General features: G+C 42.9%; 2 protein-coding genes and 1 long non-coding RNA gene across 14 annotated transcripts in view; all 3 read right to left on the reverse strand.

Moving 5' to 3' along the window:
• Positions 1-249: 249 nt before the first annotated feature.
• LOC118366217 (troponin T, cardiac muscle-like) lies at positions 250-7,625 on the reverse strand. Its single transcript, XM_052491881.1, has 13 exons — positions 7,568-7,625; positions 7,000-7,038; positions 6,711-6,728; positions 5,393-5,410; positions 4,937-4,955; positions 4,760-4,823; positions 4,444-4,560; positions 3,902-3,979; positions 3,682-3,795; positions 3,439-3,551; positions 3,101-3,191; positions 1,990-2,027; positions 250-464 (listed from the first exon to the last, which is right to left on the reverse strand). The coding sequence occupies exons 1-13, from the start codon at positions 7,608-7,610 to the stop codon at positions 425-427; spliced, it is 792 nt and encodes a 263-aa protein (XP_052347841.1). The 5' UTR covers positions 7,611-7,625; the 3' UTR covers positions 250-424.
• A 657-nt stretch (positions 7,626-8,282) lies between these two features.
• On the reverse strand, positions 8,283-13,618 carry LOC127906035 (uncharacterized). The gene is made up of 3 exons (XR_008088990.1): positions 13,368-13,618; positions 9,830-9,865; positions 8,283-9,693 (listed from the first exon to the last, which is right to left on the reverse strand). It is a non-coding gene; the product is annotated as an uncharacterized LOC127906035 (long non-coding RNA).
• Positions 13,619-13,766: 148 nt separating this feature from the next.
• Positions 13,767-27,320, reverse strand: part of LOC118366215 (non-muscle caldesmon-like) — a 54,121-nt gene continuing 40,567 nt past the window's right edge. For 9 of the 12 annotated variants that reach the window (XM_052491877.1, XM_052491875.1, XM_052491872.1 and 6 more), the window contains 8 exons: positions 26,865-27,005; positions 23,388-23,431; positions 23,195-23,270; positions 22,870-23,004; positions 22,575-22,667; positions 20,356-20,424; positions 17,051-17,087; positions 13,767-15,703 (listed from right to left, as the gene is read on the reverse strand). In XM_052491877.1, the coding sequence (XP_052347837.1) occupies positions 15,684-15,703; positions 17,051-17,087; positions 20,356-20,424; positions 22,575-22,667; positions 22,870-23,004; positions 23,195-23,270; positions 23,388-23,431; positions 26,865-27,005 (615 nt within the window). In that variant the 3' untranslated portion in view covers positions 13,767-15,683. Of the gene's footprint in view, positions 15,704-17,050; positions 17,088-18,786; positions 18,853-20,355; positions 20,425-22,574; positions 22,668-22,869; positions 23,005-23,194; positions 23,271-23,387; positions 23,432-26,864; positions 27,006-27,320 lie in introns of all 12 variants that reach the window. The other 3 variants (XR_008088988.1, XR_008088989.1, XM_052491873.1) reach the window with 3 other exon arrangements.

Below are 27,320 nucleotides of genomic sequence, written 5' to 3' on the forward strand. Positions count from 1 at the left end.
AGGTGGAGGGAGAGAAGGAAGCTAGATTTGAATTCACTACCCCCAGGGAATTGAGACGAAAGCGTCAGCGCTACTGGAGCCACAGTATTGTACATTATATAATAATAATATATACAAATTGGCAGACACATTTATCCAAAGCGACTTGCTGGAGTCTTCCGTGCATTTTCATATGGGTAGCACCAGTCTTGTATATTTTGTTTCGGCCTCAAACGTGATTATTTTTCTTTGAAATTAAATCAGACACAATCAAAAGCAAACATCTTTTTATTGTTTCTAGCCTCATGCACAGCAAACAGTGACCGTGACAACAGCACATTTCCATAGTAATTTGCATGCGCACTGATAACAAGAAGAACAACAAAACAATCTTCCGTCATCGTCTGGCGTCCCAGTCCTGGAGACTTCATCCTGCCAGGTTTCATTACCTCCTGACCGCCTTGGCCTTGCCTCTGCCCTTGGCACTGTGAAACCACACAGCGTAGACAGACCAGTCAAACACCTCTGTCACTGTTTCTATCTGACCACTAGGTGGCGCTATTATATTGATATACTTAAGAACAATACATGTAGTTATACTAAGCGCTAAAAGGAATAGTACAAGTGATTATTATGCTAATGTTGGTGAATACATATGACCAACAAAATATTTTAAATATTGAGGACATGTATATGGAGGCCATTCAAAGGTTCTACCAGCAACATCTTCAGCATATCTATCCTCAATATTTTCTATAATGATTACAGGAGCAGAGAGAGAGTTGAGTTTTGAAAGAATGAGTCAGAGATAGATAGACTGATACATGAAAGTGGGGAGAGGGGAGATGGGAATGGAAAGAGAGACAGTTCTGTGAGAGTTGGCATGCGTCACAGGATGAAAGGGAACACAGAACTTTCACAAACAGGGGTTAGTGAAGGACGAGGATGAATTAATAAATGACATGGCGATCGTGTCCTATCTTCAGCGGTCTTACCGTGATGTTCTCTTAGGGCCAAATCCTAGCTTTAATTTTCTTGTAGTTTCCCATTGACATCAGTGCATGACTAAGTGAACATTTGACTGAATTGGAAGTTAGAATTTCACCCATAATGCACAATTTAAATGTATAATTTATCATAGGCTATCAATCTATCATTCCTAAAGTCTGACATATGAGTTAAAAAGCTATAGCCAGCCAATCTATCTGTAAAATTCAACTTACCATCAGAAAACAGTGAGACTTCAGATAGTGGACAGGAGTCAACCCAGACATCTTGGATTCTGTACTTTAACTCACATATTTTTTTTTCCAGAGGTCATTTTTTGGAGGCATTACAGTACATATTGTATGCACTGCAATACATACAATTTAACTAAGTATCTTAGCCTACAGAGAATCTAATCTACTGTCAGTTTTGATGATGACACAATGTTCTGGGGCCAATAGTAGGCTGTTGATTAGGATCACGATCTTCCCAGACTACTGGGGTCTATTCTAGATGAATGAAGAGGGATGGATGGAATGGAAGGAGCCACTCAAAAGACTGGTCAAATTAGGATGCAGCACTACGATCCTAATGTTTTCTCCCAGGTTGAATCATATGCGCCCAGCTAGTTCTCTTCAAGCAGGATCATGTGACTTTAAAAGGCCTTGGGGTTAAGACAGTGAACAGTGAATGGGTGAGGGACAATTGGTGTATCTCAATGGTCTAAAGTAGCTCCTTCACCTTGTCTCCTTTCCTTCGTCTGCACTGATGAGAATAAAAGCAGGAAAGGTTGCTTTCACACACCCTGTGTCTTCAGATCAATACAGATTAAGGAGAGGAGACAAAGAGAGGAATCCACTTCAGACTTTTGAGACACCCCTGAATGTCTTGATAGTACTCCAACACTGGGCTTTTATTTTATTTTTGAATGAGTAGCATTCAATATAATTGCTTGGTTGGTTTAGGCCCCCCAGGCTCTTTTAAATAGAGGGGAAATTGACCAGTGTGGCTCTGGGTACTTACCTCTGGTGGTCCTGGACACGGGCCAGAAGCTGATTGATCTGTGAAGGGACACACAGTGGAGGCTGCCTAAGCACTGAGACAACACACTGACTGACACCTGTAGGGAAACCTGGGATCCTGCAGTTTGGAGCCATGGCCTGGCTGCACCACCACCTGTCTGAGGAGCGTGTGGTTCACCAGTGGTTCACCTGTGGTCCACCACCTGACCTGACCCGGTCGCCCGGTTGAGCTTCCCTGAGCCCCGAGTGTAAAATAAAAAACGCTCACTCTGACAACAACGACTGACAGCGGACTACACAACAGTGAGGTTGACGCCCCCACAGCCCATTACTCACAACTTCTGCTGCTCATTGATTCGGGTCTGGAGAACATTCATCTGGAAGCAAGTCAGAGATTTAGACAGCTGCGCCCCTCGTAGGGAGTAGGATTAACACCACCAGTTTCAGAATAGGGGATGTGGCTTGTTACCCATGTATATATTTAAACTGCTTTGTATTTCATGAGTGTAAGTTACTCTCAGTGAAATGGACTCCATTTACAGAATGTTAAGGGACACGTATAATGCTTTGGTATAGAGCACAGGCGGCTGGTGGCACCTTCTTTGGGGAGGACCGGCACATAGGAATGGCTGGAACGGAATAAATGGAATGGTATCAAACACGTGGTTTCCATGTGTTTGATACCATTCATTTCACAGTAACACTTGAGTCATTTAGCAGACCCTCTTATCCAGAGAGACGTACACAGTCAGTGCATTGATTTTAAGGTAGGTGAGACAACCCTATCACTGTTGTAGTAAGTACATTTATTCTCATTTCACTCCCATTATTTATTATGAACAGTCCTCCCCTCACCAGCCTCCTGTGGTATGCAGTCATTGGATGACAGAGGAGATGATAAGGAGTTCAGAGGAGATGATATGGAGGTCAGGACACAAGAAAAAGACCCAGACCCATTTGAGGTAAAATATCACAATCTTGCAATCATCACCGTACTATGCTGTCATGTCATTGGGCACGACCAGTGATCTTGTTCTTACCGTGTGGATAACAATGCACAGTACAGCCACGGTTATTATCACCATAGCTTGGACCTGAGTGAGAACCCTTACGTCGTATTTCTGCTTCTTCAGTTTCTCGCTGAGGTCAAACTTCTCCGCCTCCAACTCCATCATCCACTGCCACAGCTCATTGGCCTTCTCCCTGCAGGATGACAACCAATGGGAAGCCAGCGTTCAGTCAGCGCATGCGGTTCTACTTTTGGTCTCTCTTTCACAGGAGACTTTCTAAGCAACCATATGTATTTATGTACAGTAGATCATTTCAACAATGAAATAGAGCTTTCAACGTGTGTCCCTGAAAAGTGCATAACTTTTGACCAGAGCCCGGGTGCCATTTGGGACTCAGCCATGGACCCGTGAGTATTTCGGGGTAATTAAATACATCATACTTGAGTTTGTCCTCGTTGAGATGGTCGATGATCAGAGCCTTCCTTCTGTCAGCCAGAATCTTCTTCTTCTTTTCTCTCTCCGTCTGCTTCTTGGCTCCCTTCTTGCCCTCTTGCTGTGGATGGACATCACCGCAGCACAGCGAGAGGGCACGCAAGTGTCAAGATAACCACGAGGGGGCAGCACATCTGATGCGAATGTTGTAATCATGAGAGAGACCGAGTGAGTGTGGAGCTAGCGCTGACCTTCTGTTGGATGCCACCGTAGGTGTGAGTCATGGTAGTGAGGGCCTTCTTCTTCTTAGCGTCATCATCGTGCTTCCTACGCTGTTCATCTTGCTCCCTCCTCTCTTTCTCTTCCTGCGTCGGGGAGTGAAAAACAGAAGGTTAAACAAGAGAAGAAAACAACTTGGGCCGCAGTTGGCCTTGATATCACAATGGAAACATTACACAATGAGAGACTCACGGCTAGACGGGCCTGTCTCTCTTTCTCTTGCTCAGCACGAATCCTCTGCTGCTCTGCCCTCTCGGTACGACGCTTCTCCTGCACACACACACGCACACACGCACACGCACACACACACACACACACACACACACACACACACACACACACACACACACACACACACACACACACACACACACAGATAAGGTATCCAACTTGATTTGTCTGTGTACCTCAAGACTATGTTGGCACACTGAGCCTGGGCTTAAGCTATGGAAGCCAGCCAGAACGTCAGGCTTGCAATGTCACTCATTACGTGTGCAGTTCACCAACACGCCCATGTAGTGTTCCAGCAGTGTGTGAGCAGTGTGTGTGTGTGAGCTCCAGCTGTGTGTGAGCAGTGTGTGTGTGTGAGCTCCAGCAGTGTGTGTGTGAGCTCCAGCTGTGTGTGAGCAGTGTGTGTGTCTGAGCTCCAGCAGTGTGTGTGTGTGTGAGAGCTCCAGCTGTGCGTGAGCAGTGTGTGTGTGTGAGCTCCAGCTGTGCCACAGTAGAGGACTTACGATCCTGTTGACGAGACTGATGAGCTCATCTTCATCTTTCTTCCTCTGGACAAAGTGAGACTCAATCAGAGAGGTCAGCTCAGCCATGTCCTTCTCTTGACGCTTCCTATGCAGGTCCTGTAAACCGCACACGCACGCACGCACGCACGCACGCACGCACACACACACACACACACACACACACACACACACACACACACACACACGCACGCACACACACACACACACACACACACACACACACAGTGTGATTAGTGAGTTGGGCACTCTTATTGCTATATTCAGATGATCTTGCTGGTAGGATTACATTACTCACGTCAAAATCGACTTTACCATCTCCCTCTGGTAGCTTTGGAGGGGCAACATTTGGCATAAAACTTCTGAAAAACATTAGAGATGATTCCATCAAATACTCTCCATTCAATTACTTTGATTCAGTGACACGGCAAACCACAAGAGAAAGTTATTGGCCGAAATAGAATCAAACACTTACTTTGGTTTGGCTTTGGAATCTGTAAGTCACAATGATATATGATATATTATATATTATATTTGATTCAAAGTAGAAATAAGAAGTGATCTAAATCAATATAAATCTGATTAGTAAAATCGAAATGTTTTGAAATGCCTCTTAACCAAATTTAGAAAAAGGTTTGAAAAGTATTTTAAAACATAAATACCTTTGAAAATGTTTCAACAGACGTTTTTCAAAACTTCTCAAAACGAAATCTACATGTGACTTATGTACGGTCTTGTTTTATAAGCAAAAACAATCCAATATTATTAGACTGAGACGCATGATTTTCTGAAATTCTCTACAAAACACATACAGTGAACGTAACAACAACACCTAGAACTAGTTACATAGAACCAGACTAGACCTAGGACTAGTTACATAGAACAAGACTCGATCTAGATCTATAGTTACAAAGAACTAGACAGCGCTCACCTTGAGTCTCTCCACCGGCTGTTGGTGAAAAACATACAGAAAACGAAGGGATGAATACACACAGAGCTTTCAACAGAATATTCACACATTTATGGTAACAAATTGGATTATTACGGCAGGATATTTCAGTGATAGGCCTTATCTATTGAAACCTACTGTATGAAAGTGTGTATTACGCAACCAAAACCAATGCATTATCACATAGTGATGGCTCAATGTTCTGACAGGCAGCGGAATGGAATCAAGCACAGAGTATTAGATACTAAGGAATACAAAAGAACATTCACAGCAGACCGTCACAGTCTATAGTTATCGGTCTACACTTCATGCATTCTGTACAAGACAACAACGTATTAACAGGCACCTTCTCCTGCAGCCGTTTCTATGTGAGGGACATGAGAAGGATTCGTTTAGTAGTCGATAAGACTGAAATGTGGATCAGTGACGTGTGAGAATATGACGTTGTAAAAACAGATGCTGTAAAGGTCTATTGATATTGAATCAGTACATATGAATCAGTAATGGGGGTTATCAATATGATACGTTTGTTCGCTGGGTATGCTAAAGGGGCCCAAATGGTACCAGTGAAAGGTGTGCTATTTAAGCAATAAGGCCAGAGGGGGTGTGGCATATGGCCAATAATACCACGGCTAAGGGCTGTTCTGTGCCTGGACACAGCCCTTAGTCGTGGTATATTGGCAATATACCACAACCCCCCCGAGGTGCCTTATTGCTATTATAAACTGGTTACCAACATAATTAGAGCAGTAAAAATACACGTTTAGTCATACCCGTGGTATACGGTCTGATATACCACGGCTGTTAGCCAATGAGCATTCAGGGTTCAGGGCTCAGTTTATAATACAGTTTATAACATGCATACATCTGGGATATCAAATGCAGCTCAAACTAAGTGAATTTGAAGCCAATAAACGCGTTTATCTTCTACTACTGCGGGGGGCGGCTCTGTGATAAAAGCATCATCAGACTTAGCAAAGATAGGAAGGCGTGAAGCGAATAATAGAATATGAGACGATGTACTGTACATATTTGTAAGATGAAGCCAATAAGCTTTACCTACTACAACAGGGGCACTGTCGCAAGGACACATGAATGAATCAATAAAGCATGAAGCAAATAATTACGAAAATGAATGTGCAAAAATATTTTGTTGCGGCTTTGACAGCACCCGTGGGACAGATTAGCTGCATGCTGCTGTCGTGCCTAGTTAATATATTATGTTACTACTACTGCAGATAGAAGGTATAATCTATGCAGGGGAAAACTTCGTAATGTCGAGGTAAAATATCAAAATTACCTTCTACTGCAGTGGGCTCTTTTGTAAGGTTAAGAGAACGAGGAGTGGATCAGTTGAGTGTAAAAAATATGAGGTCGAGAACAATAATATATATTATAATATATATACAAATAAAAATAACTCAGTCAGTGTTGTGAAAATGCGTATGTACTGTATGTTACATTAATATAATGCCGATGGCTCATGTGTCTTCGATTACTTCACTGGCATTATCTTATGTGTACTATTAGCACAAATATACATATATACTAGAAACTAAAGACCATGGTAAAGCAAAAATGGCATTTACCTTCTACTTCTGGCTCTGGCTCTGGTTCTGGCTCTGGTTCTATAGTGAAGATACAATATTAGTATGTGAATAAAGCTTGAAGCAAACAAGACAGATTTACTCTAAACACTTCTCTCTGGCAAGACGGAAATGAAAAGTATAATCATGATGCGGTAGCTAGGGCGCATCCTAACGTGCAGCAGTGATATTTAATGTGAAAAGCAAGAAAGCGTCACCTGGTTCTAGGTCTAGTGTGGTCTCTATGGTAACGGTTGGGAAGGATTAGCAAAGGGATAAATTATTATTATTATTCAATCATAATAATAATGTGCAAAAACAAGAAGCATATCAAGCCACGACACGGTTTTACCTACAACTGCAGAGGCAGGTTCTGTGGTAAAAGTCATGTCGTTGATTAGTGAATTTGCAATGAGTGAAGCAAATGACTTGAAAAAGGGATAGTTCAGGAGTTTTACATATTTAGATATACTGCAGATAAATCACTTAACTATCCCTTTGATAAAGATGATCACTTTTTTGGTAGTAAGCCAATAATAATAATAATAATATTAGCCAAGGAAAGCTTTACCTTCTACAGGTTCTCGGGCAGGTTCTGTTATAGCTAAAAGCATACGTTTGTTTAGTGTCAGCCACTGTTATGCTAAGGCAGAGACAATAAGGTAGAGAGAAATACAGTCTTTGCTCTGATTAGGAAGCCAATATTATTTTGCTGCTCCACGAGGAGAGATGTTATATATATATATATATATATATATATCTGCTAGACAACTGCTTTCAACTTGATTGACTACAAAACCACTGTGCACATACCAAAATATTTTTCTAAATGTTTATAAATGTAACATATTTGGGTACAGTATATAACTTGTATGTGGGGTATATTACATGTGTATTAGCATGCAGAATCTCTACATAGGAAGCATTGAAGATCATGACCTTCCTCTGCAGGAGCAGCCTCTATTGTAAGGACATCAGAAATATGAATAAAGCGCATTGTTTTGTTCATTATTAATACAGCCAAAATCATGAATGCAGCGCTAACTATAGGAATACTGTATGCCATCTGAAATGAAGGTACCAGTGACTAGAGCCAAAATGTTACAATGCATTTTATGAAACTGGTATGTATGACCTAGGAATATAGATGATTTCAACCCTGAAGAAAACTGAATCTGCAGCTGTACAATATGCGTATCTTGATAATATATAGATCTGTTTCCATGCAGTTCACAGCACATGGGAAGCTTTACCTTCCTCTGCTGGGACTTCAACCTCGACTGATGAGTGGACAGAAGATTGATTATTGGATCTATATAAAGCAATGAGTTGGCAGAAGTTGGCCCTAACCACTGACCTAGGGTCAGCTATTGTTTAAGGATAATAATGATTGTGGTTTAGAATTGGGGTTGGGTGATCTTATCCTAGAGCTGTCGTCTGGGCCACTTCTACGATAAGATCAAGGCAAACTGTTTATTACACGATCAAACTGGTATGAAACTCATTTTCATACATAAGGATCAGATTGGATCCAAATGTTTAAATCTGATTTAGTCTCAGTGTGATTTCCATACAGTACATACAAACATGTCATGCAAACCTTTGTCAGAACATTGAGAATCATTCTGGAGTGAACAACACTGTCTAGCTAGTGGATGGAATATGGAGATGGACGCATGAAAAGGGTATAAGTCTCATACTCATGAATTGGATGTCGATGTAAGCATACACCACAGAGACAGAAGGGTAGGAAATCAGTATACAAAATATATGCAAATTATACATGTTTATCTTGACAGACAAAACGTAGACATAGCATTTTAAATTTCACGTGAAAAAGATCTCACTTAACGTGTATTTTGATCAGGTACACGAAGCGTGCTTTTTTGAAATTCACGGAGAATTTGAGTGTAAACAGTAACGAATGGCCTATGACAGGCTTTGACAATGACACAAGAAGCACAATAGACTTGCTACAGTATATCTATCATGCGCTCCATCAAACAATGTCCAAGTAACGCACGGAGCCATGCAAAGCTTTTACCTTCCTCTGCGGGGGTTTCTGCGACTGCGCAGACATAGGTGAAGTCAGCTCAGCAATATAGCTAATATAGTCAATCTTAGCATTATATGTGCAATTGAGTGTATAAAACATCAGGAACCCCTTCCTAATATTGAGTTGTAAACCCCTATTCCCCTCTGAGCAGCCTCAATTTGCCGGGGCATGGACTCTACAAGGTGTTGAAAGCGTTCCACAGGGATGCTTCCCACAGTTGTGTCAAGTTGGCTGGATGTCCTTTGGGCGGTGGACCATTTTTGATACACACGGGAAACTGTTGAGCGTGAAAAAAAACAGCAGTGTTGCAGTTCTTGACATTATCAAACCGGTGCGCCTGGCCCCTATTACCATACCCAGTTTCAAAATATCTTGCTGGCCCATTCACCCTGTGAATTGCACACACAATTGTCGCAAGGCTTAAAAATCCTTCTTTAACCTGTCCCTTCATCTACACTGATTGAAGTGGATTTAATAGAGGACATCAATTAAGGATCATAGGTTTTCACCTGGTCAATCTATGTCATGGAAAGAGCAGGTGTTCCTAATGTTTTGTACACTCAGTGTACAGTGGCTTGAAGCATATTTTGTTCAGTCAAAAAGTAATAATCCATTCTCAAAGTCTTACTGTACCTTCCTCCCTGAAAAGAAAACAAACAAAAAAACATGAGACATTTTGTTGGAAGACATTGTTTTGGATAACATTTTCATCACTAGATACACTGGCTGTCGTTTCTATAGTTTCTGACATGACAAAGATAAATAGGCTACACTTACTCATTTTCTTCATCTGCCATGTTTAGATTGGATTACCTGGACATGAGAGACAAGAGTACTGAGGTTTTCTGTTTCACACAAATAAGTGCAGGGGGATAGATTGGTGAACTGACAGGATGCATGGATGGATTGCAGAAATACTTGACAAAGACCGAACCCTTTGAATCTTTCCTCCCCACACAAAGCTGTGTCTAAAATGGTACCCTACTCCTGATATAGTGCACTACTTTTAACCAGGGCTCTAGTGCACTAGATAAGGAATAGGGACCATTTTAAACCCACTCAGGCCTAGTAACATTTTTCATCCGTGGCAAATAGAGATACATAGTACAGTAATATCTGACGTGTTTGAGTGGAGTCTATGTACATGTATGCTACCGTTCAAAAGTTTGGGGTCACTTAGAAATGTCCTTGTTTTTGAATGAAAAGCACATTTGTTGTCCATTACAGTGTAGACATGATTAATGTTGTAAATGACTACTGTAGCTGGAAACGGCTGATATTTAATGGAATATCTACATAGGCGTAAAGAGGCCCATTATCAGAAACCATCACTCCTGTGTTCCAATGGCACGTTGTGTTAGCTAAACCAAGTTTATCATTTTAAAAGGATAATTGTTCATTAGAAAACCCTTTTGCAATTATGTTAGCACAGCTGAAAACTGTTGTCCTGATTAAAAAAGCATTACAGGCTCAAAGTGGCCAGAAACAAAGACCTTTCTTCTGAAACTCGTCAGTCTATTCTTGTTCTGAGAAATTAAGGCTATTCCATGTTAAAAATTGCCAAGAAGCTGAAGAGCTCGTACAACACTGTGTACTACTCCCTTCACAGAACAGCGCAAACTGGCTCTAACCAGAATAGAAAGAGTGTGAGGCCCCGGTGCACAACTGAGTTAGAGGACGCCTCACTAGTCCTCAACTGGCAGCTTCATTAAATAGTACTCGCAAAACAGCAGCCTCAACGTCAACAGTAAAGTGACGACTCCAGGATGTGCGCCCTCTCGGCAGAGTTGCAAAGAAAAAGCCATATCTCAGACTGGCCAATAAAAATAAAAGATTAAGATGGGCAAAAGAACCCAGACACTGGACAGAGGAACTCTGCCTAGAAGGCCAGCATCCTGGAGTCGCCTCTTCACTGTTGACGTTGAGACTGGTGTTTTGCGAGTACTATTTAATTAAGCTGCCAGTTGAAGACGTGTGAGGCATCTGTTTCTCAAACGAGACACTCTAATGTACTTGTAATCAAACCCACAAATGTTGATGCTCCAGATACTCAACTAGTCTAAAGAAGGCCAGTTTTCTTCCTTCTTTAATTAGGACAACAGTTTTCAGCTGTGCTAACATAATCGCAAAAGGGTTTTCTAATGATCAATTAGCCTTTTAAAATGATAAACTTAGATTAGCTAACACAATGTGCCATTGGAACACAGGAGTGATGGTTGCTGATAATGGGCCTCTGTACACCTATGTAGATATTCCATACAAAATCAGCTGTTTCCAGCTACAATAGTCATTTACAACATTAACAATGTCTACACTGTATTTGTGATCAATTTGATGTTATTTTAATGGACAAAAAATGTGCTTTTCTTTCAAAAACAAGGACATTTTTAAGTGACCCCAAACTTTTGAACAGTAGTGTATGTGGTGTTCTTTCACCACTGGCACTGGCTGCCCTGAGGCCCTCAGCTCTAAACAGCTCCAAGACTAATCCTCAGCCATTTCCTCTTGGCATGGAGGGCCTCTCCTCTCTTCTCTATGGGCAGGATAACCTGATGTCTGGATAACACACTAACCATTACACTGGGACTGGGACTGCAATGGACACTTTGAGGGCCACATTTAAGCAACAGGCACTAAAATGCACTGTTACTTTCCAATACTTTGTATATAGAATTCCAGTTTAAGGCAAACAGATAACAGTAAATGCAACTTTTTAAAATTTTATTCTTTTCAACCACTGCCCTGCCATCCCAATCGTAAATCAGTGCACTAAATGTGTTTACTCTATTCTAGAAACAGAAGGTGAACACGTTGCACATGTGCTCAGGAATAGCATATATCTCCCAGATATGTACTGTCCCTTTAATTCAACTCCAATGTATTATTTCAAGCTGATGGCCTTGTCATACCACATTCAGGGCATTTTAGGGACAACGTGAAGGTTATCATTACCTTTACAGACAGGAACAGATTCCTGAGGTTATATAGTCCTATATTTAACTAACAAATGTCAGAATGCTATTGTGTGGATGAATCATTTGAGATGACACCTTTCTGCTTGAAAGACCAATCGTCAGATCATAAAACTAGTGTCACTCCGTTGATATACAGAGGGGTTATTTTTAACCATGATAAAGCACAGTTCATCAGCAGGTGTTAGGTGCTCTTCCAGACAATGAAGTTGGCTGAGCTTATTGAGTGCCTGCGTGCTCGTACTCACACACACAGTAAATCAATGAATAACATGCCAGTCAAGGCCAGTTTATTTTGGACAACAGGGGTTGGCCAGCCATCTAGAGCTTTACATACAACACCCACCAACTCCACAGCTTTTAGCAACATGCATTACATTCCCAAGATGATCCCATTATGAAACTATCAGAGGAGATGGGAGTCAATCTTAACATTGACCATATTTGCCATGAAGGTAAAACTGAAATAACCCTAGAGACCTGGTTTAGAAAACCATTACCCCTCACCTCACCCATCCCTCCCTCCCTCCTTCCCTAACCCCTTTTCTGTCCCTTCCTGTGCCCACCGTCTGACCTTACATGCCAGTTCATGTGACGTGTATTTGGGACACACTCCTATGCATAACATACATTTGGACTGAAGTAGCGAGCCTACAGTGTAGCTCTTTAACACAGACTTTCAATTCAGTTGAGGACAAGTGTCCCAGTCTGACCCCCAAATGGTTACAACAGAGAACTCGAGCTAAGAGAGGTGTGAAGTAGAATATAGACCATCTGTTTAAAGAGCTGTCTCAAAACGTATTAACTGAAATCCACCGAGAATTCACAGGCGACGAGACTTGTTTCCCTGTGGAATTAAATGTGTTTTGCTTTAATGCGTGTGGTCAGTATTGGATCCTGGCTCGATCGCTGGAATAACACGGTCTGACAGTGGCAGGAATGTTGCGGGTGCCGCTTTCAGCATTAAGTCAAAGCCCGAAGCATGCTAACACCCAGTTCCCCCTACAGAGGACGAGCTTAGCGCCCACTGACAGTCTGTCTCTGTCCAGTCTGAGCCATGAGAAGCAAATCAAACAAATGGGGGGGAAAAAAAAGAGAATCCAAACTTTTCTCTCTGGCAGTGCCTGAAATGTATTAGTTCAGCATTTGTGAATGCAAAAAAAAAAAAAAAAAAAAATATGGTCCCTCTTGCCCAGAGAACATTTATTCCACATCCCCAGTGCCCGGATTGACACGGGTTATGAGGCATAGGTCCAGCCTCAGAGCAGGCATTCATGCATGCATGCATCCCTGTAAAGTGTTACCATCACAGTCAAGTCAGGGGTCACAGTTAATAGCCTTACCTCCAAACCCCACGGGGAAGAGAGATGGTAAAGTAGTGCTGGGCCGGTCTTATTCGTTGAGATCCAGAAACAGACAAGTTCAATGAGACTCTTAAGGCTCCCATAATACAGCCCTGCCACCAATGTCACCACCTCTTATCTCTGATTGGCTAGGGCAGTGAAGTCTATTGCTGGAGCTAGAGAAAAGCCTAGTATATATCTCAACCATTAAAGGAGGAACAACGACTTGACAGCGGCTGATCTAATAGCTATAGTCATGTAATGTCATACTCACACAGACTTTTAACATTCATTTGGTTCCGAGTTCCAAGATAGGTAGAGGTTGAACGGTCTAAGCAGCCAATGATATTGTGAGTTCAGTGTTAAGAGAGAAAGAGGAAAATAAACTAGACAAATTGGAACAATTTATATCTCTTTATTGCGGTTGTTGAGTCAGCGGTACAAATATTTCAGAACATTTATTCTGTAGGAAACTACCCACTACCATCAAAGTTTGATCGGAAACTGCAGATAGTGTGCCTTGCATAGTTAACTCTACACAATAAATGAGGGTGTTTGAAATAAAAAGCTAAATTACCAAAATATGAAATAACAGCAATGTAAAATAATGTCATATATTTTGGTCAGACTCCATTGCTTGTAGTTCGAAGGAGTCCTGGAATGTGATTGTCAAGGTTTACACAGAACAATCTTTCAATGCCCTTGATGACCTTTATTTAATACCCATATCAACAAAGCATGTCATGCAAAAATGAATGAGCGAAACGTGAAACGCATAAACCTCAATAATGAAACGGTAGAAGAAGAAGAAAGAAACAGCTGAAGTCAAACTGAGTTGGCAAAGTGGAAGTTACAGTTTATTCGGTGCCTGCAACAACAAGGCCTTGAGACCATTTTGTATGTAAAGGATTTGTGCTGGAAACACGATCTTACATAACGCAAATGCAACTTTAAGAAAACTCAAAACAAGCGTCAAGTGCAATTGTCGTCTGGAGTCAAAATGTGTCTTCTGTTGACTGACTCAACCCTCGATCATTGTCCACATCTAAATGTGCACTTTCCCTTCTTCCAGAGTCCGATAGTTATTAGTACATGGGATTTGGGCTTAAATGGCAAGGCGGCATACGGCTTAAAACCGATGCCGTCTCAAGGTACAGGCATGGTGTATAAATGTGTATCTGGCCTGCTATATTCAGACAACCTCACTGACAACGCGGAGGTCCTTAACATCCTGGATAGAAGCCATTGGAGCATGCATGTGAATAAGCCCGGCGGTGTGCTTAGTGGTGTGGGAATGTTGTGGGTCAGAGATTCCCTAAAATGAGGATGTAACTCTTAAGTACACCTGCTGCATTATGGGTTGTTTGAAAGTTTAACAAAGTGAATTTAGAGATTCAAAACAGCAGGTACAAAAGCCACAAAATCAGCCAGTGACAAAACACGTAAAAAAAAAAAAAAAAAAAAAACATAAATAAATTGAAACGAGGATAATAAACGTTATAATAGCCGTCTTAATATACAACTTTCCTTTAGTTGCTTGCACTGCCTTTCATTGCCTCTTGTCGGTTGGTAGTCATTTAATTTTAGAGTACAAAAGCGAAACAAATCTTGAGTATAAAGCTGTAATAGAAGATACAGTATAATATTCATAACGACGTGTACTTCTGTGCTAACACATATTAACTCAGACCGTTGTTGCACTATTGGTAAGACAAAATAAAGTGAAATAAGCCAAATCTACGGAGTGCTTATAATCTCTCTCCTGAACTGGTGAACATGAATAAAATAGCCACGTGTGAAGCTTTGCTTTAAATATAAATAAAAAAAGAAGTGAGATGGACGACATGGACAGAGCATCGATGGTAGATATCTCTCTTTGGAACACGGAGATGATTGTGGAACTGGAAACCTCATAAAAACCATTTCTCTACTATATCAAAAGTACATACGTACTGAAGAGCGTATGGGAAATACATCTAATCTCAATTATTATTTTTTTCTTCTGCAAGTTTTTGCTTATTACATATAAAACAAATCACCATACCATAAAACATCCAAATTTCACAGCATATTATTTTGTTTGTTGAGAAAGTAAAATCATAGCAAATTCGTTGTGCAAAAGGCACTACACTGTAGATACGAGATGGTGGCTAATTCGTTTCAGTACAGTGGTTATTAAATAAAATCTCCTGTTTCTCTCCATTCCTTGGGTTCCCTCAGGGTGGTGGTCATATTGTTTTGGTATAATACACATAGAAAAAGGAAGAGTCTTGGATTGTCTTGGTCCCCACCAGCCTTCAGAAGAAGCTCTTCGTATCATTCGTGTCCCATACCTGCTGAGGGACAGAGACAAGTCTATCAGAGCTACAGTCAAAATCTAAGAGTTGAATACTCTAACCTCTAACCTATTTCAGATGGGTTAGACCAACACATCCTTCCAGCTACCCACACATACTTTTGACATACACCTTTATTTAACTACCGTATCTATTAGAAAGAGGTGTAGGATGTCTAGCCGAAGGACAAAACCATTATGCCTCTACACACACAGTCAGTCAAATTTAGCCAGCTAAAGAGACCTCGGTCTTGGTAGTAATCTTGATCTGGTGTTAAGTCTTTGCAGTATGACTAACAGTCAAGCAGGCCTTTCTGCATGAGACTGGGGTTGCTGCATGCTGTTCGATGTGGTGTCAGAGGCCTCTGAGGTCCCTGCCTGCCTACCCGTCTCTACTGATATTTATATAACGAACTCCTGCCATGTTGCCATTTGCCCTTCTCTCAGCGACAACAAAGAGGGGGAGTGAATACAAGGTGTGTGTGTGTGTGTGTCGAGAAACGTTGGACGTGTGTAGCTATTTCAAGCGTCTCGCTCTACTTTTACACATTCACCATTAAAAAGTAGAGAGAGACACAGATCGTCTGGGGTCGAGATTTTCAGAATGCACCAAATATGGAACCACACCTTGCCTGAATGGTGAAGTGAGCTTGTTACATTAGGTTTGCCTCTCCTCTGCTAGCCCCTGACAAAATTAGGTGTATTGCGTGATAATCTTCCACCACACGAGCTAGTAGTGTGTCAACCCAACAGCTGTTAATTTGTTCACAGCCTGGAAGGTCCGACCCCAACAATAGTATCCATGTCGGGGTAAGGAGGGGGTTGAGGATGGGGGGGGTTTGACAAACGACACATTTCACAGACACGTCCGACATCCCTGAAGGCCAGTTCTCTCTACTGGGACAAAAGAGTCGTGGTGGACAGGCCACTTTGGAAATAGAACACAATGCGAAAGTGGCATCTGAAACCGCCATTTGCCAGAGCCAAACAGCAAACAGAGATGATTTACAGCTGGCACCAGGTCCCAGGGGCGATGGTGTTATAGGGAGGGAGGGAAGGAGTTATGGGAGCTGGGGAAGGAAGGGAGGGAGTTATGGGTGCTGCCGGGCCACATGGTCATAACTTACAACAGGCTCCTTTCCCTGTCCTTTTTCAGACGGAGCAGTCCCCTTTAACCTCACTGACTCTGGGTGTGTATTGTCAGTAGAGCAGACTTATGACTATTGTAGATACAAAGACATGCATAGGCCCAAACAAGATGGGCACAGATACACACACACAGTCAGTCAACTTTGACCTCCGCATAAGGCTTAAAACGATGTTGGTTATGGTAACAGAATGGACTCACCATTGGCAACAGATTTATTCTCCCCTCTACCAGTCACCTGAGAGAAGATAGATGGAGAGAAAAGTCAGAGAGAAAGTCATCCGAGGTAGCAGTCACTTCAACAGTCCATTTAGTCAATGCTGCCATACCCTGAGAGATACTGTGTGCACTGGAACCTTTCAATCTCAGGCTGTGGTTCGACCAAATTGATCTCTTCTACATTAATAAGGAAGGTTTTATGTTAATTTGAGAATGATTTCCATTCTTTTTAAGGCCTCTAGTTTGAGACAGAGGTTTGAGACAGAGTGCATATAAAAAAAAAATATATATTTTATTTTATTTATTTAAGTAGGCAAGTCAGTTAAGGACAAATTCTTATTTACAATGATAGCCTAGGAACAGTGGGTGAACTGACTTGTTCAGGGGCAGAACAACAGATTTCTTTACCTTGTCAGCTCAGGGATTCGATCTTGCAACCTTTCAGTTACTAGTCCAACGCCCTAACCACTAGGCTACCTGCCCGAACCAAGAAGATTATTCCAGCCAATCGGGGGTATTGGGAAACAACATGAACATCCTGCCCAACACATCCAAACCCTGCATCTACAAAAAAAACACACAACCACGCTAAGTATATCCAGTACAGCCTGGTTGTGGTGGTTCGTGGGCGACATCTCCCACAGTTCCCTGTGGTAACAATGTCCTGTGTGTCGCAAATATCATCCTATTGCCTACAGTGTGCACTAATTTTGACCAGGGCCATTCTGGACGCAAACACCGATACCCCGCCCACTTCCATGAACTCATCCCAAGTCCATCAGGCCCCTACGTCCCCTATCCCCTCATACAGCTCTCCTGACATCACCACAATGTGTGGTTAGTTAATAACACAGCTCATAACCGCCAGCCCCCTACCTTCCCCAGCTCCACGCCTGGTTTACGTCAGCACTAACCAGCAGTCTAGTGGCCCTCCAGCTCTATGTGGCTCGCCACAGCATTGGACTGCACTGCTGGCAGGTTGCTATACTCTGTCTGTGTGTTCAGCTATCGGGAGACTGCAGAGCAAGGCCTATTTCACAAGCCTCTCCGCTCCAGGGGCCAAATTTAGAGCCATTCCATAAATAAATATCATTATTGGTGTCTTTTATCGGTGAAATTTTATCCTCGTAAATAACAGGAAGCCACATGGTGGGGTTGTGGCCAACACTGTGGTCATTGGAGCACCATGGGGTCCTGTATTACGAGGGTCACAGTAGAGGTTGGAGATAGCTGTCCTTACAATTGCCTGTTCAGAATGTGGTTAAAAGGACCCACACATACAGTAGCAAGTAATGGTTCTGCTAGCAAGGCCAGAGTTGTGTAAAATGAAGTGTACTTCTACAACAACATGAATTGAAATATAGAGCAAAGTAGAAAGGACTATACAGGAAGCATGGCTGCTGCTGTGTCAAGAGAGGCATAGAAATGAGAGGCTGGAAAAAAAACATAGAACAGACGTTTTGTGAAAGGCACTTGAGGCTCTAATTACCCATAGAATAACAATAGCACAACACAAAGCCCTTAACAGTGCAGCTGGTTCCAGATATGTTTGTGCTGACTTGCCAGCTCCTATTGTCATTGCTACAAACAGATCTGGGACCAGGCCTGAGTGTGATTTTTACCAATAAAAGAGAAGAAGACCTGACATCGTAGTAGACTGAGGTCATTCCAGTGATAATATCAGTGCAGCGAAGTTGACATCTTTAAAACATCTTTACCTCTCCAGGGTTTCCAGACTAGTTAACGGTGAAGTCAACTAGCTAAGAGAGCTCTTCTTCAGAGCTCTTCAAACAGAAACAAGACAAAGCAACAAGCCGTTGTTATCCCCCTAGCTGGCAAATGTACATCATATGATATTATTAACTAACAGATTAATACTACAGGGCCTCAAAACACTCCCCAGGTATAGTTTTAGGTGTACTGTTGTTGTGTGACATCATGCGAATGTACTGGGGAGTATACTGTATGTGTGTCCCAATTGGCACCTTACACCCTATGTAGTGCACTACTTTAGACCAAGACCCATAGGGCTGTAGTAAAATAAAAAAGAAATAAAAAAGTGCTCTGTTTAGGGAGTAGGGTGCCATTTGGGACACAAGTGTGTGAGAAAGTATGATGGTACAAATTCCAGTAATTTTTGGGATTTTTGCAAACTTTTTGCATATCTGTAACTATACTGAACAAAAATATAAAACGCAACAAGCAGGAATTTAAAAGATTTTACTGAGTTACAGTTCATATGAGGAAATCAGTCAATTGAAATAAATTCATTATCTCCTATCTATGGATTTCACATGACTGGGAATACAGATATGCATCTGTTAGTCACAGATACTTTAAAAGGGCCTCAGGATCTCATCACGGTATTTCTGTTCATTTAAATTGCCATCGATAAAATGCAATTGTGTTAGTCATCCGTAGCTTAAGCCTGCCCATACCATAAACCCCACCACCCCCATGGGGCAGTCTGTTCGCAACATTGACATCAGCAAACCGCTCACCCACACAATGCCATACACGTGGTCTGCGGTTGAGGCCAGTTGGACATACTGCCAAATTCTCTAAAATGACGAAGGTAGAGAAATTAACATTCAATTCTCTGGTAACAGCTCTGGTGGGCATTCCTGCAGTCAGCATGCCAAATGTATGCTCCCTCAAAATTTGAGACATCTGTGGCAATGTGTTGTGTGACAAAATTTCACATTTTAGAGTGGCCTTTTATTGTCCCCAGCACAAGGGGCACCTGTGTGAATGATAATGCTGTTTAAATCAGCTTCTTGATATGCCACATCTGTCAGGTGGATGGATTATCTTGGCAAAGGAGAAACACTCGCTAGCAGCGATGTAAACAAATTTGTGAGATAACATTTTAGAGAAATACGCTTTTTGTTGCTATGGAACATTTCTGGGATGTTTTATTTCAATTCATGAAACATGGGAACAACACTTTACATGTTGCGTTAATATTTCTGTTCAGTGTCCTTTCTTCATGGCATTAGCCATGGTCTAAACTCAGGTATGTGTGTTTATGCATGTGTGTGTACACTCTTAGAGAAAAGGGTTCCAAAAGGGTTCTTTGTCTGTCCCCATAGGAAAAGCCTTTCCAAAACCCCAAAAGGTTCTATCTGGAACCAAATAGGTTCTACCTAGAATTAAAACGGGTTCTTCAAAGGGTTCTCCTATTGGGACAGCTGAAGAACCCTTCAAGGTTCTAGATAGTACTTTTTTTCTAAGAGTGTTTGTGTGTGAGTGTGTGTACTATGAAGAGTTCAGGTGGGCCAGGTTACCTTGGCTGGGGAGGAGCCCTTGTTTTCCCAGAGACTTCTCTTGTTAGTCACATCTCCTGGCTTCAGATCCTGCAGAGAGAGACGGGAGGGATGGAAAAAGGAAGAGGGGGGAGTGCATCAGTGTCTGTAGTCCTCGTCAACTCATATTCAAGACACACAATTCCAACAATGGCTGCAGTATTTGAGTTGAGGAAACAGAAATGCGTCAACAGTTGGGTTGTATTACTTTACAATACCTGAGGTGCTGAGAAAAGGGATGAGAGGAGAGGAGGCAGAAAGAGAAGTCCAGTGGGAAGAAGAAGGGTAAAAAAAGACAGAGAGAAGGACTACCAGGCAGAGAGGTGCTGATCTCGCAGAGGAAATGAGAAACAGTCAGATTGAAGAATGGAAGAAGCTTCTAAAGGAAAGAAGACAAGAAAGAGCGACAGTCAGTAAAATATTTATTTCAGAAATGCAATTGTGTTATGCTCCGTTTAACCACAAGAGGGAGACACAGGTGTTGCAGTCACTTCAAGACATTTGTCAGCAGGCAGAGGCAGACCAGAGCAAACATTCCCAGAGAGCAAGTCAGTCACCCATATCAGAATCTATATCGGAGAGCGATCACGATTCAATCAAGTCTTTTACGGAAATGATTTAAGAGACAGTTACTTTTAACGTCCGTGCAAAACTACAGGGGTTCATAGCGGTCGGCAGCAGGTATCATGTTACCGGCCGTATAACCAGCCACACCACACCACTCACAACGCCCTGACCTTCTGCACCACTTCTTCTCAACGCCGCGTCACCATGGCAACGGCCCTCTAGCGGCCACATGGCGTATCACTACGTCACCATGATCTATGACTCCTACAGTGGTTATGGCAGTGGCTACCGTATGTGAGTTTGCATTCATATCTAGTGCTGCCCCTCACACTGTGCACCTATTCGAAAACAGGTCTGGGTGCCTGAACGTCTTAAAATAAGCACCGTCTGAAGTTGAAATATAGTCCAGGAGTGGGACCACAGTGATTAAGGGACTGTAGTGCATTCAAAATGGCACCCTTATTCCATGCACTATTTTTGATCAGAGCATTATGGAGTACTCTACAAGCTCCAGTGTTTTATGTTAATGTCAGGTCTTTGAGTTATCATCAGTGTGACACTACATTTGAGTCATTTAGCAGACACTCTTATCCAGAACGACTTATAGGAGCAATTAGGGTTAAGTTCCCTGTTCAGGGGAACATCAACAGATTTTTCACCTAGTCAGCTCAGGGATTCAGACCAGTGACATTTTGGTGAGTGGCCCAACACTCTTGACCATGAGGCTACCTGCCGCCTAAAGACTTGGGGCGAGCAGAATCAACGACCGTTGCATCATTCAAGACTGTTGCTTTTAATTAAAGCAGGTTCACCATAGCCATGACTCAGTGAGACACGGGTGCCGGGCCCGCGTAGATAGAAACAGAAAAACCTGAGTCTTTTGGGTAAAATAATGGGATAAATGCTGAATATGGGCCCTGGTCAAAAGTAGTGCACTTACGTAGGGAATAGGGTGCCATTTGAGATGAATGACTGGTATGTTGGAATGCATCCACACAGCCCAGCATGGGAAGCAGCCTGTCTGACTAAATCTCTAAGTCCTTCTGATAACCTGCATGTGATCCATGGTAGGAACCGTGCCACATTTCATATTAAAACTAATACGTACTCTGACAATATGTGATATGTGCTTTTACAACACAAATAAATGACTGCTGTTAAGTGCTGTGTGTTTTTTTCCCATTCGTGACTTCATGGTTATAACTCAACAGCTCATCCACTTTGCTATGATTTGTATTTCAAATGCCCTGGGTGACGCTAGACTATTTTCTCCCAACACGGCACATCATCTGACTACTGCTTACAACCATTATTTGCAGGCAATTATTAATACATATACAAAAAAATACATGGTAGCTAACAGCGCTTCTCAAAGCTATTAGTAAATACCGCATAAAACATTAAGGACACCTTCCTAATATCGAGTCTGGTCTGATGAATACTCGCTTATACTACAGCCGAAGTGCAGGAGCAACACAGAGTTGGGGGCCGCACATATAGTATGTTTCATAATGAGTGTCTGTTCGCTGTCTCCCTTGAAAAAGACGTAGTTCATCTCAATGAAGGATTAGATGAAGAAGTGCAAAGAGGACAAAAGCACTGTACAGTAAGTGGTTGCCGTGGAGATGACCTACCGCGGGCCTTCCTCCCGGCGTTTTGCTCTCGGGGGTTTTATTCAGCCAGTCGTTGATGCGGCCCGCCACACCTATCTTCATCCCAGCTGCTTCCTGTGTGGAAAGGGGGAACAGACACGGACAAAGTTCAACTTCAGCAGAACGCCCTGGGCAGCTCGTCATCGGGGATGAACAGGAAGTGGCAGTGAAACGAGCCCCTTCCTCTCTCTCAGCCCCCCCCCCTCCCCGGTCCTGACTTCCTCCCAAACCGCTCCCAAACGGAGTTCCAGAGTCCCGTTGTTAATCCGGTCCCCACCTTGTACGTGCCCCCGCCGCCCCCGGGCGAGTTGAACACGTTGCCTTTCTCCCACATGGTCTTGATGTTACGTATCCCATCTGTCACCATTGGCAGGTCCACGGCACCGGAGCGTGGGGACCGCATATCCTTGTTCTGTGTGTATACACAGAGACAGAGAGCGAGCGAGAAAAGGGAATGGGAAACTGTGTTAGTGCTGGATTCAGAGTGGGGAATGATCCATGTCGGCAAAGGAGAGAAGAGAAATGTCTCATTTTGTTCTCATAGGGCTCATTGGTAACGGTAGGTCTAGTCAGGTGATCTGTGTTGATGCGTAACCTCTGACCTGCGCAACAGAGGTGTACTGCTCCAGTCTGTTGTCAATCTTAGAGACGACAGGAGAGTGAGACGTCTTCACCGTGCTGCTCAGAACATAGAACAACAGAATTAGCCAAAGGGTCATTTTATTACTGAACTGTATGACTTCACACTGAAAGCACCGGTTGTGATTCAAACAATAAATGGAAATGACTGTTCACCTTTTCTGTGCCGACTTGTTCAGAAACTCTGCCCTTTCACCAATCTGTAGACAGATCAGTGAATTATGCATCCACCATTTATTAGGCAGTAGCCACACACACACACACACACACACACACAGTAATCCCACATCCCACACACCATCCAAACACAGCAGCACCCTCCTTCTCCTCCTTTCTCCTGTTCTACCTTTCTCTTTTTTTTTTACCAGACCCATTACATCCCTGTTTAGACTGGGCTTTTCCTAGCCCAGCGAGACACAATGTGACTGACTGTTCTGTTCTCCACAGCACTAGCTACAGCTACTGTCACCCAGCCAGGAAAAGCATAGAGCAGAGCAGCACAGGCCTTTTTCAGACCCTGCGCTGTGGGAACCTCGCTCCGACTGCTGTTTATGATATACGACAACAGGGCTGAGAGGGGGGGATGGAGCGTTCCTGAAAAGAAAAAAAACAACCATCCATCCCTGCTCCCTCTAAAAAATGAAATAAAAAAGGACCCTGCTTGGTCTCTAGCTCAGCTCTGCTACCGAATGTGGGTGTTCCTAAAATACTCCTCTCGACAGGAAATACCCCATTCTCAGGCTGAAGCAGCACATTTTAAAGAGCTCCCATTCCAGTGCGGGTACACTAATCCTATTAACCTAATCGGTTTCCTGCATCCTCCGAGTCTGACGTTCTTGAAGGGTGCAGCCCTCTTTATCTAGCCAACTGTGTTGACTCCCATTTGCAGCTTCTGGAACGTTGCATCCTAGCATCACTACTCTGGAATACTTCTGGAACGTTGCATCCTAACGCCACACCTCTGGAATACATCTGGAATGTTGCATCCTAACGCCACTACTCTGGAATACTTCTGGAACGTTGCATCCTAACGCCAATCTGGAGGAGATCTGGAACGTTGCATCCTAGCATCACTATGGTCCTTCTGTACTCTGGAATACTTCTGGTAACGTTGCATCCTAACGCCACTACTCTGGAATACTTCTGGAACGTTGCATCCTAACGCCACACCTCTGGAATACATCTGGAACGTTGCATCCTAGCATCACTACTCTGGAATACTTCTGGAACGTTGCATCCTAACGCCACACCTCTGGAATACATCTGGAATGTTGCATCCTAACGCCACTACTCTGGAATACTTCTGGAACGTTGCATCCTAACGCCACTACTCTGGAATACTTCTGGAACGTTGCATCCTAACGCCACTACTCTGGAATACTTCTGGAACGTTGCATCCTAACGCCACTACTCTGGAATACGTCTGGAACGTCGCATCCTAACGCCCTACTCTGGAATACTTCTGGAACGTCGCATCCTAACGCCCTACTCTGGAATACTTCTGGAACGTTGCATCCTAACGCCACTACTCTGGAATACTTCTGGAACGTTGCATCCTAACGCCCTACTCTGGAATACTTCTGGAACGTCGCATCCTAACGTCACTACTCTGGATTACTTCTGGAACGTCGCATCCTAACGTCACTACTCTGGATTACTTCTGGAACGTCGCATCCTAACGCCACTATTCTGGATTACTTCTGGAACGTCGCATCCTAACGTCACTACTCTGGAATGTCGCATCCTAACGCCACTACTCTGGATTACTTCTGGAACGTTGCATCCTAACGTCACTACTCTGGAATGTCGCATCCTAACGCCACTACTCTGGATTACTTCTGGAACGTTGCATCCTAACGCCCTACTCTGGAATACATCTGGAACGTTTCATCCTAACGCCCTACTCTGGAATACTTCTGGAACGTCGCATCCTAACGTCACTACTCTGGATTACTTCTGGAACGTTGCATCCTAACGCCACTATTCTGGATTACTTCTGGAACGTCGCATCCTAACGTCACTACTCTGGAATACTTCTGGAACGTTGCATCCTAACGCCACTACTCTGGAATACTTCTGGAACGTCGCATCCTAACGTCACTACTCTGGAATACTTCTGGAACGTTGCATCCTAACGTCACTACTCTGGAATACTTCTGGAACGTCGCATCCTAACGTCACTACTCTGGAATACTTCTGGAACGTCGCATCCTAACGTCACTACTCTGGAATACATCTGGAACGTTGCATCCTAACGCCACTACTCTGGAATACGTCTGGAACGTTGCATCCTAACGCCACTACTCTGGAATACATCTGGAACGTTGCATCCTAACGTCACTACTCTGGAATACATCTGGAACGTTGCATCCTAACGTCACTACTCTGGAATACGTCTGGAACGTTGCATCCTAACGCCACTACTCTGGAATACATCTGGAACGTTGCATCCTAACGTCACTACTCTGGAATACTTCTGGAACGTCGCATCCTAACGTCACTACTCTGGAATAGTACAAGAGGATCGGAGTATGTCCTCCTGGGTCTTCGTTACACTGGAACTACAGGAAATGTTGTCACAACTACGGTATGGTGACTTGAACTACAGGAACAGCACACTGGAGGAATCAATTAAAATAAATCAAACTACTATTAAAATGATGAGTGTGTAAGTCTGAATCAAACAAAAAAAGGTACACAACTCAATCCACTGTAAAACAATAATGTTAACACAGACACTGGAATGAGTATAACCTCACAACAATGCATCACACACACATTAGCTATGAATAGAACAACGTTGCCCATAGACACTGATCTAGGGTCTGGTTTTACATTCCTCCCTCCTAATGGTTCAGGTTTAGATATGGGGAAGGGTAATCTGATCCTAGATCTGTAACCTATGGGCAACTTCTACCATCAGCTGTACCTACAGTGAACATGATGACAAAGTAAAGCTGTGGAGAGGAATAGAAGGATGTTAACATTGACCAACAGACCAGACCACAAACGACAACAAATGGAAATAGATTATTACCTCAAATTATTTTAAAAAACAATAAAACACAAAGTAAGACTATTTCAGGGCAGGTTTCAGTGAGTCCAGCCTGTGAGATGGGTATTTGCTAAACTTGTAGTAATTAGATTTTCTCCATTGGCAGAATAGTTAAAACCCCCATGGACATTCACTGCATGGGAGTTTATTTCCACAACACTGGAGCGTTTATTCACATAAGTTGATTAAACACACTACTCCATGACAAATATTATCTTTATGGTGATAAGTTGTGGCGTTTCCAGTTTCCATGCCTTGTACGCAGTAGCAAGCCTACAGAACAGAGACACTTATTGTGAACAACAATGACGCCGTAATGTTCCCAGTAAAACTATCCCGTTACCTAGAATGAGGTGAAGTAAGATAAGGTAGAGATTATGCCACCAAAAAGACTAAGAAGTACAAGCTATTATATGGGAGCCAACTGTTACAAGTTGAGTAGCTTTAAGGACCCCTGCAGTGTACTTGCTAGATTGATGACAGGGTTAAATCTATGTGACAGTATTCGAACATGGTCATAGACAGACAACACAGAGGGAGGTGACTGAGAGGTCAAAGGTCAGAAGTTGTTGACTGACCTTGAGGGAGGATCCTCTGGGGCTGAAGCATTTGAAGGGTTTGGCCTCTCCGTCGACAGTCTCCACCCCCATCTGCTGTCTCTTCTCGGCCGCCTCCGCCCTCCTTCTCTCTATCTCCTCCTTCATCCTCCTCTTCTCCTCCTGGGAGATGCGGAACACAGCAGAACGCTCAGTTATTCAAACGGTCACACACGCACAACCAGGAATGTACGCACGCAAACGATAACTAAGCGCGGGTATCTTCCTCTAAATTGAACTTTGGCCTAGTCTATAGATCAAAGCACCACTCCTCTAGTGAAAATACCTCTTTACAGTTCGTTACTGTAATACAGTCTGTTTCTTATTGGTACTGTACAGTGCAGTAGGGTAACACTATTTATATTTGATGTCCAACTATATCCAGTCTTCTCCCGCCCTGACACCAAACATTCTCTCATACACCACAGCATGAGACAA

This window comes from Oncorhynchus keta, chromosome 33, assembly GCF_023373465.1.
Source record: "Oncorhynchus keta strain PuntledgeMale-10-30-2019 chromosome 33, Oket_V2, whole genome shotgun sequence".
Lineage (NCBI taxonomy): Eukaryota > Metazoa > Chordata > Actinopteri > Salmoniformes > Salmonidae > Oncorhynchus > Oncorhynchus keta.

Coding starts and splice junctions, on each gene's coding strand:
- LOC118366217 (XM_052491881.1), bottom strand. CDS start 7,610: ATGCTTTTAGCTATAACAGAACCTGCCCGAGAACCTGTAGAAG. Junction 3,552..3,681: donor ACGGTGGCATCCAACAGAAG/GTCAGCGCTAGC, acceptor GTCCATCCACAG/CAAGAGGGCAAGAAGGGAGC. Junction 2,028..3,100: donor TGAAGAAGCAGAAATACGAC/GTAAGGGTTCTC, acceptor GTCCCTTCACAG/ATCAATCAGCTTCTGGCCCG.